Here is a 16981-nt window from a genome sequence, read left to right on the forward strand (position 1 = left end):
CAAAATGAATTCTTGACATATTGCTTATTTTTGTAATTTTAAATCCATTTTTGAAAAGTGGTGCTATTTTTGTTTCGCCTAGTTTTATGAATTTCAATATATGTAGTTCCTTAAATAACTTAAAAACATTAAAAAAAAATGATTTGTTTTGTATTCCCAGGTTTGTTAGAGTCTGCCATTTCTAAAAATGTAGTTTAAGTTTTCTTAAAGCTAAAAATGTGAGTTTGGAAAATATTTAAAAATTGCTTGCGGTGGTGGTGCTATTATTTTTTTCACAGCTGTATATTCATAACAAAAAATTTCAAAATGAATTATTCAATATTTAAACTAAGCGCTAACTAAACTATGTTTTCTAAATTATTTGTAGACTAAAAATGAATCAACCGTTACTTGCGGAGGAGCAAAATACGCAGGACGAAACTTTTTGTGTTGAGGTTTCGAATGATAGTTACGGAGAAACTAATTCCGAACAAAATAAAATTACGGAAACACCTTTTTTAGAGTTTCCTACAGAAGAAATTAACCAAGTTGAAGTGCAAACTTTCTCTAATATCTACAACAGTACTGAAGAATTGCTAAAAGTTCCTACAAAAAAATTTCTTCGCAAGGAATGTAATTTGTTGAACAAAATTGACATAAGCTTTTCCGACGCATTGAGCGATCATAACTATACAACACAAGAAGCGCTTAAGTGTCGACAATGCCTGGATTGTGTTGAAAATATGCTTCTAAATCTTATTTTTCCAAATAGAGCTGCATCTGAGCCTGTTTCACCAAACGTATCAAATTTCATTGACACTACCATAAATAATCTAAAAAATATTCAATTAGAATTGGATGTAACTAATAAAAAATGCCTAGACATTAGTCAAACATCCTTATGTACAAAAAAATGTACTACAGAGTTAAAAGAAAACTGTTCAGAGCCATTGGAAGTCGAGTTGGATGATCTGTACCTTGAAAATCTTTATACAAATTTTGGGAAAGAAAAGGTTGTCTTAAAACCTATTTTAATGACCACAATAAATTTTGCAAAACAGTTAATAAATGAGTGTTATGAGCACACATCAACGTCTGAAGAGGAATTTAAAGTGATTTTATTAACAAAAATAAAAAAACTTCACGAAATTGCATCCCTTGGAAGTACATCAGCATGCCAAACTCTAGACAAATCGTTCAAAGGGTCAAAGATGTCTAAACATAAAAAAAACAATAAAGCAAAAATTAGACTACTTTTAGATACATCTAGTTCGTTGGACACAGACTCCGAGTTCAAAAGTAGCTGTGATAATCTAAACGAAAAATCTTCAAGTGAGTGTAGTTCGAGACTGTCGTCAATAACTCGCTGGTACTACTCAAGTAAAAACGGAAATTTGCCTTGTGATTATAATGACGGTGTTGATCTTTCCAAGTATATAAAGTTGGATGTAAATAATAATTTAAAACTTTTAGAGGTCGATATAAAAACTATTAAGATTACGAGATCATGTGTATCGGACAACGACACAGACAAAGAAATCGACAGGTTTGTATTTGACATGACAAGGTCGTGACTTTGAATCAATCAATAACACTGTGCAACAGTTATTGTGTACTTTGCACGAGACAAAAATTAGGATGCAGGCCTGGATGAGTAGATCTCTTAGATTTTGCAACACCCATGTTTTTTTTTTAATTCAAAAACGCGTTTTAGGTTGCACTTTCATAATTCATAAACTCAGAACCTGCAGCGCGGATATCCACAAAAAAAGTAATAGGTTGACACGAAAATTTTATTCTATCACCACGAATCCAACATTCTGTGAAAGGTAGTAACACTTTTTTGTCAACCTCTTACTTTTAGTGGATACCCGCGCTGCATGTTCTGAGTAAAAATTATGAAAGTGCTAATAGTTTGAACAATCTTTAATAGAAGATTTTAGTAATCACTCATCCAGGCCTACATCCTAATTTTTGTCTCGTGCAAAGTACATTTAAAAGTTTCCCATTTGTCGCACAGTTTAATTATACATTTGCTTATAATTTATTTTAATTTAATTAACTTACATACATTGTTTATTGCTGGAACACTATTTTTTAAAGAAACCTCCCTTGGGTGCCGATTTTTTTTTTTTTCTATGCCTACATCATATTCAATCGGGCTCCAGCTTTCACTTTCACCGGAAATTTCCGATTTACTTTTGAAAACATGAACACGGCGGTCCTATTTTAAAAATTTTTATATTTTATATATATATATTATAGTATATGGGCAGTTCCATTCTGACGTTACGTTACATTCGTACGACATAATGTTGAAAAAAAATGATGAAAAAGCTAAAATTTGGAAAAATAATTATCCTTGTTGAATAGTAATTGGGCAGTAATTTAGGAATTATTCGAGCGTACGGCTTAAAATATATAGCTAAAATATGACCTGCAGTTGCTTTACATAAAACAGAAGTGGTTTTCGAGGTTGGGATACAAAAATTGCAACACTGCGAATTGGCAAGGACTATTTCATTTCATTTTCATTTCATTTCAAAGTTATTCAATGTAAAAACCTTTCCTGTTTTTTTTTATAAGTCTTCAGAGTCATCGGACGACGTTTAATGGCGTTACGTTCCCGAATTCTGCGGTAATAAAAGCTTAAAAATATACCGTTATTGCCTTTTTACACTCGGCACATCATTGAATTTTTCTGTTAAATGGAACATGCGACAATGATACCCATAAGAGCCCTGTGGATAGAAGAAGACAATGACATCTTAAATCATGCGGCGCATCATTAGCATCATTCTGTCTAGTATTTTTAAAAAATACTGCAATTATTCGGGGTATCGACGGGTATCGATAGCAAACAGCTGTTTTTGTGGCATCAAACAATAATAGCCTTTTCACACTGGGCGCGTCTGCTATCGATATCGGAAGAGACGCAATGAAGCAGAAAAGGCGTTTGCATTGGCAGACGTGCGTCTTGAGTTTTGATTTGGGTGCTTGATAACAAGGAAAGTAAACAAATTTTGAGAAATCCACAGAATTATGCAAGACGACAAGAAAATGGACGAAAGATAATTGATTCTCAGTTTTATTTATTCTTTTCAGACATTTCTTTGTAGAGTTTGTGGGAGTTCTTCTTCAAATTATGAAAACCAGTGTCTTAATGGCATCAGGGTGTCACAAAAATGTCGTGTGATAATAATACAATCAGTTTTAAGTATTTTATTTAATGATTTTATGTATATTTTCACGTTTTTGCACAACCATAAATTTGTAGCGCCAAAATTAGATTTTTAAACTACAATTTTTGTTGTTATTAGTGGTGATAGTTGAGCTGATAGGCAGAAAAGTGCTGTTAAGCGAAAAAACAATCGAATATATCGAATAGACGCATTTGAATCAGAGACCGACGTACTTTTTGCCACCACTAGGGCCCTATGCTTAACCTATGTAAAAAAAACTGCGTCTCCGGCAAGACGCAAAGAAGCATGACGCAGACGCAGCCTATTATAATGTCAAAGCAAAAAACATCATACATATATCGTTCGCATCAAACAAAAAAAAAATGTACTTGGCAACTCTAGAAGTGTTCTTGCAACTCTTCGTGCATGGCAGGAATCAGCTGTTCAGAAAAAACAGACATGAATTTTTACGTAAACTTAAAGAAAAAATGCTTTTAGCGAGACTGTTGGCTATCGAAGAGCTAGGAAGGCAACATATTAGAAAAAAGATGCGGCTTGGGTGTAAACGAGTCGCATAATTTTTTCGCACCTTCGACAATTATGCGGCAGTGCAAAAAGGATATTAACTGAGATTGGGAAATTTGTTTGTTAATTTTTTTAGATAGCTTAATATGTTAGATAGAGAAACATATCTTTTTTTAGGAGATAATAGTAGGAGAAAACATGTCTATAAATATACCGAAAACTTTTGCTTATTTTAATTTTTTTTTGGTGAATTCGGTACCTTTCAATATATTTAGAAACTAACTAGCAGACCCGCGCGCTTCGCTGCTTACTAAATACATTTAATGTTTACGAATTTATCGAAATTTAACAACCATAACACTACTCGACAAAATTAAACTTTTTTCCTGCTGTGGACCAAAATGACTTTTTCTGATACATTTCGGAAATTATGTGTTATTTTTATGATTTTTTTTTTTAAGAATTTTTCAAATTTGTTATTTTTTTTCATGTTTTTTTCAGAGTGAGTGCTTCTATATTTCACATAACTTAATTAACTTATATCTGATTGCATACAAATTTGCATTTCTAAAAAGCTGATGGATAAACGGCCAAGTTGCAGCCGTTTGACCAAAACGACTCAAACCTCATTTTACCTGAAAAAATACCGTCCGGTACGTTGCTGGCGCAACTGCCAAAATGTGATTGCATGAAACAAAAAGGACAGTTACTTTTACTCCTATGCTATGGAGAGAACCCGAGATTGAAGGACTATAAATATTGCAAGCCTCTTTCACACGATTTGGTGAGAATCCTGGATCTTCCTAAAAGTAAAGCCGAGCTTCTTGGATGTTTTTATTGAAGGAAAATGTCAAAATAACTCAATTCCGGACGCGTCATTTGGTTCACGCACAATTTTATATGACGAAGGATGACATGTGCGTTTGCCACGACATTTTCGGACTCTTCAAGCAATTGAGTGAAGCTTACGACCAAAAATATTGGAGGTTATTTGTTGACAACAGTAACGAAAGTTTAAAGGCTGTTTTGTTACACAATGGAATCTAAAAGCCGTCTGTTCTCGCACATGCTGTTGGTATGAAGGAAACATATCAAGCAATTGCTAAATTGCTTAAAATATAAAATATAAAGAACACCAGAGGAAGGTCGCGTGTGACTTAAAAGTCGTAGCCATGTTAACGGGATTGCAAGGTGGTTACACAAAATACTTCTGTTTCCTGTGCCTATGGGATAGTAGAGCTAGAACTGAGCACTACTCAAGAAAACTCAGGCCAAAACTGGAAGAAAATACATTGGAAAATTACCACATACAAAATGCAGCTCTCCTGAATTTTGATGACGTTATTTTACCACCATTACACATTAAGCTGGGACTAATGAAAAAGCACTAAAGCACTGGATAAAGAAGGTGAATCGATGATTTACCTAAAAACTGTTTTTTCACGTCTGTCCCTGGCAAAAGTTAAAGAAGGCGTATTTGAGGGCCCCCAAATTAAAAAACTACTATAATATGATCTACGATCTATCTATCTATTTATCTATGAATGAAAAAGCAGCCTGGAACTCATTCCGACTGGTTTTCTCGGTAACAGGAAGAGTGATAATTTCTTTAATATCGTTCAGGAACTAATGAAGAATTATGAAAAATTTGGAGCCAACATGTCACTAAAAATTCATTTCCTGCACTCCCACTTAGATTTTTTTCCAACAAACCTAAGGGACGTTAGTGATGAACACGGACAGAGATTTCAATTAAGAGCAATTAAAAGCTATGTAACGACGGTATCAAGATGTTTGGAATGAGAATATGTCGGCCGACTATATGTAGACTCTCATAAGGGAATCTGATTCTAATGATTCTAATGGGAAGCTGGACCAGCAACGTTCCGGACGGTATTTTTTCAGGTAAAATGAGTTTTGCGTCGTTTTGGTTAAACGGATAAAACTTGGACGTTTACACATCGATTCATACAAACGATACCTAAAACGACGCCTAAGTAATGCGTCTAAAAACTAAAAATGCATTCCAAGAAATATCTTTATTTTCCACTTTTTCTGAGTTTTTAAAGTCAAAATTTTGGGAAAAAATACAGCAAAAACGGTATTAAATTTGAATTTGAAAGCTTAATATCTTCCCGGCGTTAAGCTGCAGATACAAATTGTCTGGGTTGGATTTATATCTGCATTTGTCAGCTTTACAGAACTGCAACCTATGCAACCAGATATAAGATATTTAAGTTATTTGAAAAAAAAAGCGCTACCTATGAAAAAAAAAACATGTAATGTAAATAACAGTTTATACAAATTGCACTTTTTTTTTCAGAAAACAATTTTTTTATACAAAAAAGTTTTAAAAACAAAATCTATCATAAAATATTCCGTTCTACAGAATGACACAAAATTAAATGAAACAGGCGTTCAAACATAAATTTTTGAAAATTTTTTTTATAAAAACCATCAACCAAATTTTTTTTTTTTTTAATTTTGCGCTTTGTTGCACTGTCGGATTCCAGTTGTCATCCTTCTCTGTAATTCCAACGAGATGCGGCTTATATGCAACCTGTACTTTCTTCAGGTTGAATCGGATGATTCACAATGCTATCTTTGCATTATATTGTAATATTATTATTTTTTAGATGGTTTTGATTTGTAAATTTTTGAGTTGATTGTTGTTCGTGTTGCGTGGAATCTCTTTGTCTTCCTTTTTGTTAAAATTTGTTCTGTAAGCTTTCCAAAAAGGCATCACATGCTCAGAGGTGCGCTGCCGCTATGTGTGCACATACATATGTATGTACATACGTATGCATATCTGCGCTTATCATAAGAGCATACCGCCGAAGCCGAATAGCAATCGGCTCAGCTGCTGATATCATGTTAAATCTAAAGCACTGACCATTCAAATTAGCATAAAAGAGCCGTTCCTTCCTACTAAGCTAAACAGACTTGATAATAATAATGAATATTTCGCAGTTGCCTGGCCACACGGGCAACTTTGACTTACTATAACAACACCTGCCAGGAGCCAAAACATATAAAAAAATATATAAGTGTAAATAATAATAAAATAATAATAAAATTACATATACATATTAAAATAAAATTAAAATATTTATGTATATCTAAATACATAAATTTATTAAATACCTATAATAAAAATGCCCCGAAAACGTGGAGGCCAACTATAAAAAGACATGAAAATAATAAGCTCCTTAAAAAACATCCTCTATCAACAACAACCACCGCCCACATGGGAGAATGCTGATATTCTAACTAAAGAATTGGACCCATTAAAAGAACAAATTTTAACAAAAAGGAAGACAAAGAGATTCCACGCAACACGAACAACAATCAACTCAAAAATTTACAAATCAAAACCATCTAAAAAATAATAATATTACAATATAATGCAAAGATAGCATTGTGAATCATCCGATTCAACCTGAAGAAAGTACAGGTTGCATATAAGCCGCATCTCGTTGGAATTACAGAGAAGGATGACAACTGGAATCCGGCAGTGCAACAAAGCGCAAAATTAAAAAAAAAAAAATTTGGTTGATGGTTTTTATAAAAAAAATTTTCAAAAATTTATGTTTGAACGCCTGTTTCATTTAATTTTGTGTCATTCTGTAGAACGGAATATTTTATGATAGATTTTGTTTTTAAAACTTTTTTGTATAAAAAAATTGTTTTCTGAAAAAAAAGTGCAATTTGTATAATCTGTTATTTTTGTAATTTTTTTTTTTCATAGGTAGCGCTTTTTTTTTCAAATAACTTAAATATCTTATATCTGGTTGCATAGGTTGCAGTTCTGTAAAGCTGACAAATGCAGATATAGATCCAACCCAGACAACTTGTATCTGCAGCTTAACGCCGGGAAGATATTAAGCTTTCAAATTCAAATTTAATACCGTTTTTGCTGTATTTTTTCCCAAAATTTTGACTTTAAAAACTCAGAAAAAGTGGAAAATAAAGATATTTCTTGGCATGCATTTTTAGTTTTTAGACGCATTACTTAGGCGTCGTTTTAGGTATCGTTTGTATGAATCGATGTGTAAACGGCCAAGTTATATCCGTTTAACCAAAACGACGCAAAACTCATTTTACCTGAAAAAATACCGTCCGGAACGTTGCTGGTCCAACTTCCCATAAGTAGCTGAGATATAGGATTTAATTTTGAACCCGTACAGCCGTCAGTAATTTTCAGTCTTTTCAGTAAGTTTTAATCAAATAAAGAATTTTTTATTCAAGTGTTATGTTACTAAAATAATTTTATGATTAGTGATGAATTGGATTTTTTACTGCTTTTTACTATTTCTAAACTGGTAACTTGGCTGTCTTCCTTTGTCATTAGAATCAGATTCCCTTATGAGAGTCTACATATAGTCGGCCGACATATTCTCATTCCAAACATCTTGATACCGTCGTTACATAGCTTTTAATTGCTCTTAATTGAAATCTCTGTCCGTGTTCATCACTAACGTCCCTTAGGTTTGTTGGAAAAAAATCTAAGTGGGAGTGCAGGAAATGAATTTTTAGTGACATGTTGGCTCCAAATTTTTCATAATTCTTCATTAGTTCCTGAACGATATTAAAGAAATGATCACTCTTCCTGGTACCAAGAAAATTTGTTGTAACCAGTCGGAATGAGTTCCAGGCTGCTTTTTCATTGGTAGATAAAATATTTTAAAAATCCATTATCTTTTAGTAGTTTTCGAATTTATGGGCCATCAAATACGCCTTCTTTAACTTTTGCCAGCGACAGACGTGGAAAAACAGTTTTTAGGTTATTCATCGATTCACCTTCCTTATCCATTGCTTCAACAAAATGTTTCATTAGTCGTAGGTTAATGTGTAATGGTGGTAAAATAACGCCCTCAAACTTCACGAGAGCTGCATTTTGTATGTTGTAATTTTCCAATGTATTTTTCTCCCGTTTTGGGAAGCAGCTGTGTTTTGTGTAACCACCTTGCAATCCCCTTAAAGTGGCTACGACTTTTAAGTCACACGCGACCTTCCACTGGTGTTTTTTATATTTTATATTTTCAAACAACTTAGCCATTGCTTGATATGTTTCCTTCATATTAATATCATGGGCGATGAGAACAGACGGCTTTTGATTTCCATTGTGTAACAAAACAACTTTTAAAATTGCCTTATGAGTTATTTTTACATCTTCCTTCAATAAAAGGGCATTCTTTAAAATAGATCCAAGAATCTCGGCTTTACTTTTAGAAAGATCCAGGATCCTCACCCAATCGTTCAATTGTACCTGTGAAGGTTAGGTTAGGTTGAGGCGGCTGTCGGGATTGTCAGAGACCCGACACACCTAGGCCGGTTTCGGCCCGTTGTGATACCGCATATACGTTCCCTTCTCCCTCGTGAGACCCTATGTTATCCATTATCCCATCCGGATGCCCTTATGAAGCCTGTGATCCGTCTGGGACTGATTGTAGACATGTCCGAAATGTCAATTAGAAAAGGAGCGCCCAAGTATTGCAGTCTCCTTCTACTGAGAGCCGGACAGGAGCAGAACAGGTGTTCCACAGTCTCCTCCTCGTCCTCATCTCTACAGCTTCGACAGAAGTCGTTATATGGGACGCCCAGCCTGTTTGCATGTGTGCCTATTAGCCAGTGTCCCGTAAGGGAGCGTATGACTGAGCTGCACCTACTCCTACCGAGTTTGCAAAGCTCATCGGTGCGCTTCCTAATAATGTTAGGCCATGTTTGCCGAGTTATGCGACATAGTGACACGGTTTGCCATCTGTCATTTATTAATCGCTTAAAATGTTCTTTTATTTTGAGCTTGCAGGTGGCCATTGGCATACGAATATCCTCCTTATCATGGAGAAGGGGGATTGTTGTACCAGCTCTGGCCAGCTCGTCCGCTATACAGTTGCCTTCAATGTCCTGGTGGCCCGGGACCCATATTAGGCTGATGACGAACTGATAAGCCATCTCATGAAGAGATTTGCGACAGTTTGCCACGGTAGCCGAGCTTGTTGTTATCGCATTCAGCGATTTGATCGCAGCTTGGCTGTCACTGTAGATATTTATATGAGTTGCCGCAGGGGCTACTTCCTGAAGACAGCTCAAAGCTTCCTTGATCGCTATGACTTCCGCTTGGAAGACACTGCAGTGATCCGGGAGCCTGAAGGATTGTCTTATGTTCAGCTGTTCGGAGTAGATTCCTCCTCCGACCTTGTTGTCCAGCTTTGAGCCATCAGTAAAGATTCGAATGGCTCCCTTTGGTCCAGGTGGTCCCTCAAGCCAGATGTTTCTGTGAGGGATGATTGTTTCGAAGGGGGTATCTGTATACTCCCTCGGAACGCAGTAGTCCGTTTTTGTGGGGACGATTTTGTTTCCATTTAGGATGGACGCATGACCGGTGTGATGTGACACCCATTGGTCAGAGTCCCTAAGACGGATTGCTGCCATTTCTGCCTGCTCCTTACCTGCAAGGTCAAGGCTCTGCAGGCATAGGATAGCATTTAGCGCATCCGTTGGTGTTGTGCTTAGAGCTCCACTGATGCATAGGGCTGCAGTGCGCTGCACCTTGCCCAGTTGTTTAGTGATGGTCCCCTTCGATAGGGCAGGCCACCACACTGCGACTCCGTAGAGTAGTATTGGTCTAACTATTGCCAGGTAAATCCATTGGACTATTCTTGGGTTCATGCCCCATTTTAGCCCAATGGCCTTCTTGCAAGTGTAGAGGGCTATCGTAGCCTTCTTCACTCTGTCTTTGATGCTCAGGTTCCAGCTAAGTTTTTTGTCAATTACCAACCCTAAGTAACTGGCACTGTCGCTGAAGGAGAGCCTACATCCGTTTAGTATTGGAGGGTTGAGGGACGGGATTTTGTATTTGGTTGTAAACAACACAAGTTCCGTTTTAGAGGGATTGATTCCCAGTCCACGCGACTCTGTCCATTCTGAGAGTCGCGCGAGCTTTGCGGTCATTAGATCGCAGAGTGTTTGAGGGAATTTTCCCGAGAAAATAATGGCAACGTCGTCCTCGTATGCTACCACCTTGCAGCCCCCCCCTTCCAGGTCACACAGAATCTTGTTGACTGCTATGTTCCATAGAAGGGGAGACAGGACACCACCTTGCGGGGTGCCTCTGTTGACATACCTAGACTGAGTGGACGATCCCATTGATGATGTCACTGTCCTGCATGTGAGCAATTGATCTATGAGCATCACCAAGTGACGATCCACTCCCAGGTCAGTCAGGGCCTCTGTGATGGCTCCTGGTATGACGTTGTTAAAAGCTCCCTCAATGTCTAGGAAAGCGATTAAGGAGTATTCTTTGACGTGTAGAGATTTCTTTACCGCCGAGATTACTTCATGGAGTGCCGTTTCCGTGGATTTTCCTTCACGGTAGGCATGTTGTGCGCCAGACAGCCACTGAGGATTTATGGTTGTCCTCAGCTGCAGCCCGACTAGTCTCTCAAAGGTTTTGAGAAGAAAGGACGATAGACTTATTGGTCTGAAGTCTTTTGGGGTTGTGTGTGAGGGTTTCCCTGCTTTGGGGATAAAGACTATTTTAGCCTTTAGCCAAGCGCGGGGGATTTTTCCCACTGTCAGTATCTTCCTGAAGATACTTTGCAGCCAGTTGATGGCCATGTCCCCGGCTTTTTGTAACTGAGCCGGAATGACTTGGTCCGGGCCAGGCGATTTGAAGGATTTAAAGCTGTTTACTGCCCAGCTAATATTCCGTTTTGTGAGGATGTGCACCATCGAGGTTTCCGGGCCTTCACTTGGGGTGTCTGCCGGCTCGATGGTCGTACACCCAGGAAAATGAGTGTCGAGTAGAATGTGTAGGGAGTCCTCACTAGAGTTTGTCCACGTACCATCCGTTCTCTTGAGATATCCCACCGAGGGGGATGTTTTTGACAGGATCTTGCGTAGCCTTGCGGCTTCTGACGTGTCCTCAATTTCGGAGCAAAATTTTTGCCAAGAGGCCCTTTTTGCTCTCCTTGTTTCTTTTTTGTATAGGGTTAGCTTACTTTTGTAGTTTTCCCAGTGCGCTTCCTCGCTGCTGCTTTTGGCTCTGTTAAAGAGAGTCCTGAAGTCTTTCCGGAGGGTATCTATATGTTTAGACCACCAGGGGGGGCTTCTTTTTCCCTCTTGGTTTGGTTGGGGGCAAGCTGCCACGAAGGCCTTATTGCAAGCTTCCGTGAAATTGTCCACAAGACGATTAAGATCGTCTTGTGTGTCCGGGCATTTTGGTGCTAGGGGGGGGAGTAATTCCTCCATTTTTGCACTATATGTATCCCAGTTGGCTTTCCTGGGATTAGTATAGTTTGTGGATGTGGTGCTTTCGAGCGATAGGATTGTCTCGAGGTACCTGTGGTCGGAGAAGGAGTGGTCCTCTAGGACTCTCCAACTTTTCATTATGTCTGACAGCTTGTGAGACAGTAGAGTGAGGTCAATAACCTCTTGACGGTTTTTTATGATGAAAGTGGAGTCATTACCCCGATTACCAATAATTAGGTTGGAGTTTAGGATGAAGCTGAAAAGTGACTCACCCCTTACATTTGTATCCGAGCTCCCCCATTGGGTGTGGTGAGCGTTGGCATCGCAGCCTATTAATAGGCTTGTATCCGACCTCTCGCTGTCGCTGGCTATCTTGCGAACAAGGTCACTGGGAGGATCGCTTTCCTCGTGAGCCATGTAGGACGACACCAGGTTCAGGCGTGTCCCTTGTAGCTCTAGGCTAGCAGCCGTGTTGTCGCCATTGCTAAAATTGTGGAGCAGAAAGATATTTAAATGCTTTCTTGCTAGTATGCAGGTTCTAATTTTACCTTCAGTTTGTGCTACAATCAGCTTGTAGTCCTTCGTCGCTAATCCACAGACCCTGCCTCCTACCACCCACGGCTCTTGGATTAGGACTATGTCCCCTCCGCTTGCGGCTAAGCGGAGTATTAGGGCAGCTGATGCTGCTTTACAGTGGTGGAGATTTATCTGCAAAAGCCTCAGAGACTTCGTTGGAATCATTCTCCACCACTGTTATATCGGCGTCAGAGTCGTCGAGGATATCGTCCCGACACAGCGCCTCAAAATCGAGCATCAGCTCCGTCTCCGAGGAGTAGCTCTCCAGGGCCGGCTCCGGCTCCGGGTCTACTTCGGGTGCCTCGATCTCCGAGGCAACGTCCTGCTCAACTGGGTTGTTGACAGAACGCGCCTCGGCCGCTGCATCCGACTTGTAGACCTTCATGGTCACCGAGCTGAACCCAAAGTTGAGCTCTCCCTTGGATGCTTCTATCGGGGCTAGCGATTCCTTGTTTAGGACTACCACTGCCGGATTTGTGGGGCCCTTTGATGCCTCCACTTTGACCACCTTCCAATCTGAGGTTGGCAGTGTAGGGTTGCATCTCTGCAACATCTTGAGGATCCGCTCGGGCTCCTTAAAGGTGGCCGGCACCCATATACGGGCCCTCGGTCTACTGGGCACCTCGCTCCAGTCCACAGCGACGAGCTTTGCCCCAGCGTAGACCTCTCCGATTTGCGCCACCGCAGCTTTGTATACCTTCACGGAGCGCTCATCTTCGCAGGCCACCACTTTCATGCTCCCCTGGAACCATCCCATGTCTTTGCAGACTGGGGGTGGTCCGGGATCCTTCTCGAGAAGCTCGAAGCAGCGGTCGGCCAGTGCCGCTTCCACCCACTTCCATTGGCTTCTGGGTATTTTCCCCTCCGCGCTGCCTTTGTCGAGAACGCCTATCAGCGTCCTCTCCTTGGCAATCTGCGCGAAGGATACGTTTGGTAACACCCTGGAGCGCTTCGCGGCAGGTCCGGGCGTCTCTTGAGAGCGCTGCCTCTTCGGTTGTGCGTCCACCTTCTGTGGCTCCACACTGAAGTTGGGCAACACCGTCGAGGCCCATTCCACTTTTTTCAGCCAGTCTGCTGTTGGACTGACTTCCTGGCTGGCGTTCTGCCGACGGAGTATGTGCCCAGCACTCCTCTTTTCGGCATAGCTGTATTTCCTGGTTTGGACACTGGTTGATGGCAAGCCATCACCCGCCGCTTCACCGGAAGGTTGAGCAGCCGCAATATTGCTTAGCTGCCCTACCATGGTATCCGTTTTGGGTGTTGGCTTTCCACCCATCCCAGGTTTGGGATGGGACCCACCCGGATTCATACCCGCGTCCTTCGCCATGCAGGTCTTTCCTGCGTCTGAGCGGATCGGGCCAGGCCTTTGGGCCGCTGCCTTCTCCCGCTTGGGATTTCTCCCTGCAGGCATTTGGGGAGTGCCTCTCTCGTTTTTGTTTTTTTTGTTGTCTATATTTTCGTATTTTTCCATAAAGTTCCCACGAGCTGCAGAGAAGGGGAACGGTCCACCCCGGCAGAGCTCTGCGTTACCCGGGTAAGGCATAATTAGAACAGGGGGCTGCCAAGTCCCTGAGCTCTCCGTACACGACTGGGCTAGTTTTATACCGGGCCCCCAGCCAGGCTGACTCTTGGCACGGGTCGAGTAGCACCTTAGTCCGGCCCGGTGTGAGGTGAGTGTTGGGGCTGGGATGTGGGTAGGTATTGTGTAGGGATGGGATTGTGTGAGCTACTTAATGAGAGGCGGCACCACAAGCGCATCGTCAGTGTTGCTGCGTCGCGAACACCCGCTGGCTGTCCGGGACTGCTTATTTCGGTACTCTCCCTCAGAGCCAACTTAGTTGCTACTCTTTGGGATGCCCGCTTATTCGCAGCTGACCTACCCACTAGGGTAGGCCGTTCGCTATCCGCAACCTGCGACCCGTCCGGTGGCCTCAGCTAGGCCCCCTCTGAGCCACCTCAAAGCCCAATAGGATCATCGGATTGTACCTGTGAAAGAGGCTTGCAATATTTATATTCTCCTGATTGGTCATTTTTTTTCGATTTAGTGGCTGTATTTCTTCTAAAGGAGGAAGCGTAAAGCCTTGTCCAGGTTTTTTCGGGCAACCCCATTTCAAGGATCTCCCGATTCCAGTTATTTTGAATGAACAAAAGAAACATTCAGAGCCGTGAATCTCTGGTTTTCTCCAGTTTGGAGACTCACTGTTTGGTGATTAGGTTTCTGATTTCTTTATGTCTGACAGCTTGTGAGACAGTAGAGTGAGGTCAATAACCTCTTGACGGTTTTTTATGATGAAAGTGGGGTCATTACCCCGATTACCAATAATTAGGTTGGAGTTTAGGATGAAGCTGAAAAGTGACTCACCCCTTACATTTGTATCCGAGCTCCCCCATTGGGTGTGGTGAGCGTTGGCATCGCAGCCTATTAATAGGCTTGTATCCGACCTCTCGCTGTCGCTGGCTATCTTGCGAACAAGGTCACTGGGAGGATCGCTTTCCTCGTGAGCCATGTAGGACGACACCAGGTTCAGGCGTGTCCCTTGTAGCTCTAGGCTAGCCGCCGTGTTGTCGCCATTGCTAAAATTGTGGAGCAGAAAGATATTTAAATGCTTTCTTGCTAGTATGCAGGTTCTAATTTTACCTTCAGTTTGTGCTACAATCAGCTTGTAGTCCTTCGTCGCTAATCCACAGACCCTGCCTCCTACCACCCAGGGCTCTTGGATAAGGACTATGTCCCCTCCGCTTGCGGCTAAGCGGAGTATTAGGGCAGCTGATGCTGCTTTACAGTGGTGGAGATTTATCTGCAAAAGCCTCAGAGACTTCGTTGGAATCATTCTCCACCACTGTTATATCGGCGTCAGAGTCGTCGAGGATATCGTCCCGACACAGCGCCTCAAAATCGAGCATCAGCTCCGTCTCCGAGGAGTAGCTCTCCAGGGCCGGCTCCGGCTCCGGGTCTACTTCGGGTGCCTCGATCTCCGAGGCAACGTCCTGCTCAACTGGGTTGTTGACAGAACGCGCCTCGGCCGCTGCATCCGACTTGTAGACCTTCATGGTCTCCCTTGGATGCTTCTATCGGGGCTAGCGATTCCTTGTTTAGGACTACCACTGCCTGATTTGTGGGGCCCTTTGATGCCTCCACTTTGACCACCTTCCAATCTGAGGTTGGCAGTGTAGGGTTGCATCTCTGCAACATCGTGAGGATCCGCTCGGGCTCCTTAAAGGTGGCCGGCACCCATATACGGGCCCTCGGTCTACTGGGCACCTCGCTCCAGTCCACAGCGACGAGCTTTGCCCCAGCGTAGACCTCTCCGATTTGCGCCACCGCAGCTTTGTATAGCTTCACGGAGCGCTCATCTTCGCAGGCCACCACTTTCATGCTCCCCTGGAACCATCCCATGTCTTTGCAGACTGGGGGTGGTCCGGGATCCTTCTCGAGAAGCTCGAAGCAGCGGTCGGCCAGTGCCGCTTCCACCCACTTCCATTGGCTTCTGGGTATTTTCCCCTCCGCGCTGCCTTTGTCGAGAACGCCTATCAGCGTCCTCTCCTTGGCAATCTGCGCGAAGGATACGTTTGGTAACACCCTGGAGCGCTTCGCGGCAGGTCCGGGCGTCTCTTGAGAGCGCTGCCTCTTCGGTTGTGCGTCCACCTTCTGTGGCTCCACACTGAAGTTGGGCAACACCGTCGAGGCCCATTCCACTTTTTTCAGCCAGTCTGCTGTTGGACTGACTTCCTGGCTGGCGTTCTGCCGACGGAGTATGTGCCCAGCACTCCTCTTTTCGGCATAGCTGTATTTCCTGGTTTGGACACTGGTTGATGGCAAGCCATCACCCGCCGCTTCACCGGAAGGTTGAGCAGCCGCAATATTGCTTAGCTGCCCTACCATGGTATCCGTTTTGGGTGTTGGCTTTCCACCCATCCCAGGTTTGGGATGGGACCCACCCGGATTCATACCCGCGTCCTTCGCCATGCAGGTCTTTCCTGCGTCTGAGCGGATCGGGCCAGGCCTTTGGGCCGCTGCCTTCTCCCGCTTGGGATTTCTCCCTGCAGGCATTTGGGGAGTGCCTCTCTCGTTTTTGTTTTTTTTGTTGTCTATATTTTCGTATTTTTCCATAAAGTTCCCACGAGCTGCAGAGAAGGGGAACGGTCCACCCCGGCAGAGCTCTGCGTTACCCGGGTAAGGCATAATTAGAACAGGGGGCTGCCAAGTCCCTGAGCTCTCCGTACACGACTGGGCTAGTTTTATACCGGGCCCCCAGCCAGGCTGACTCTTGGCACGGGTCGAGTAGCACCTTAGTCCGGCCCGGTGTGAGGTGAGTGTTGGGGCTGGGATGTGGGTAGGTATTGTGTAGGGATGGGATTGTGTGAGCTACTTAATGAGAGGCGGCACCACAAGCGCATCGTCAGTGTTGCTGCGTCGCGAACACCCGCTGGCTGTCCGGGACTGCTTATTTCGGTACTCTCCCTCA

At 42.4% G+C, this 16981-nt stretch overlaps 1 protein-coding gene across 1 annotated transcript in view; it reads left to right on the forward strand.

Moving 5' to 3' along the window:
* Nucleotides 1-16981, forward strand: part of LOC111076108 (transcriptional regulator ATRX homolog) — a 256306-nt gene that overhangs the window by 19220 nt on the left and 220105 nt on the right. Inside the window, exon 2 of the mRNA XM_041595643.1 lies at nt 368-1525. Coding sequence (XP_041451577.1) covers nt 375-1525 — 1151 coding nt within the window. The 5' untranslated portion in view covers nt 368-374. The remainder of the gene's footprint in view (nt 1-367; nt 1526-16981) is intronic.

The sequence above is a fragment of the Drosophila obscura genome, unplaced genomic scaffold, assembly GCF_018151105.1.
Source record: "Drosophila obscura isolate BZ-5 IFL unplaced genomic scaffold, ASM1815110v1 contig_137, whole genome shotgun sequence".
Taxonomy (NCBI): Eukaryota; Metazoa; Arthropoda; class Insecta; order Diptera; family Drosophilidae; genus Drosophila; species Drosophila obscura.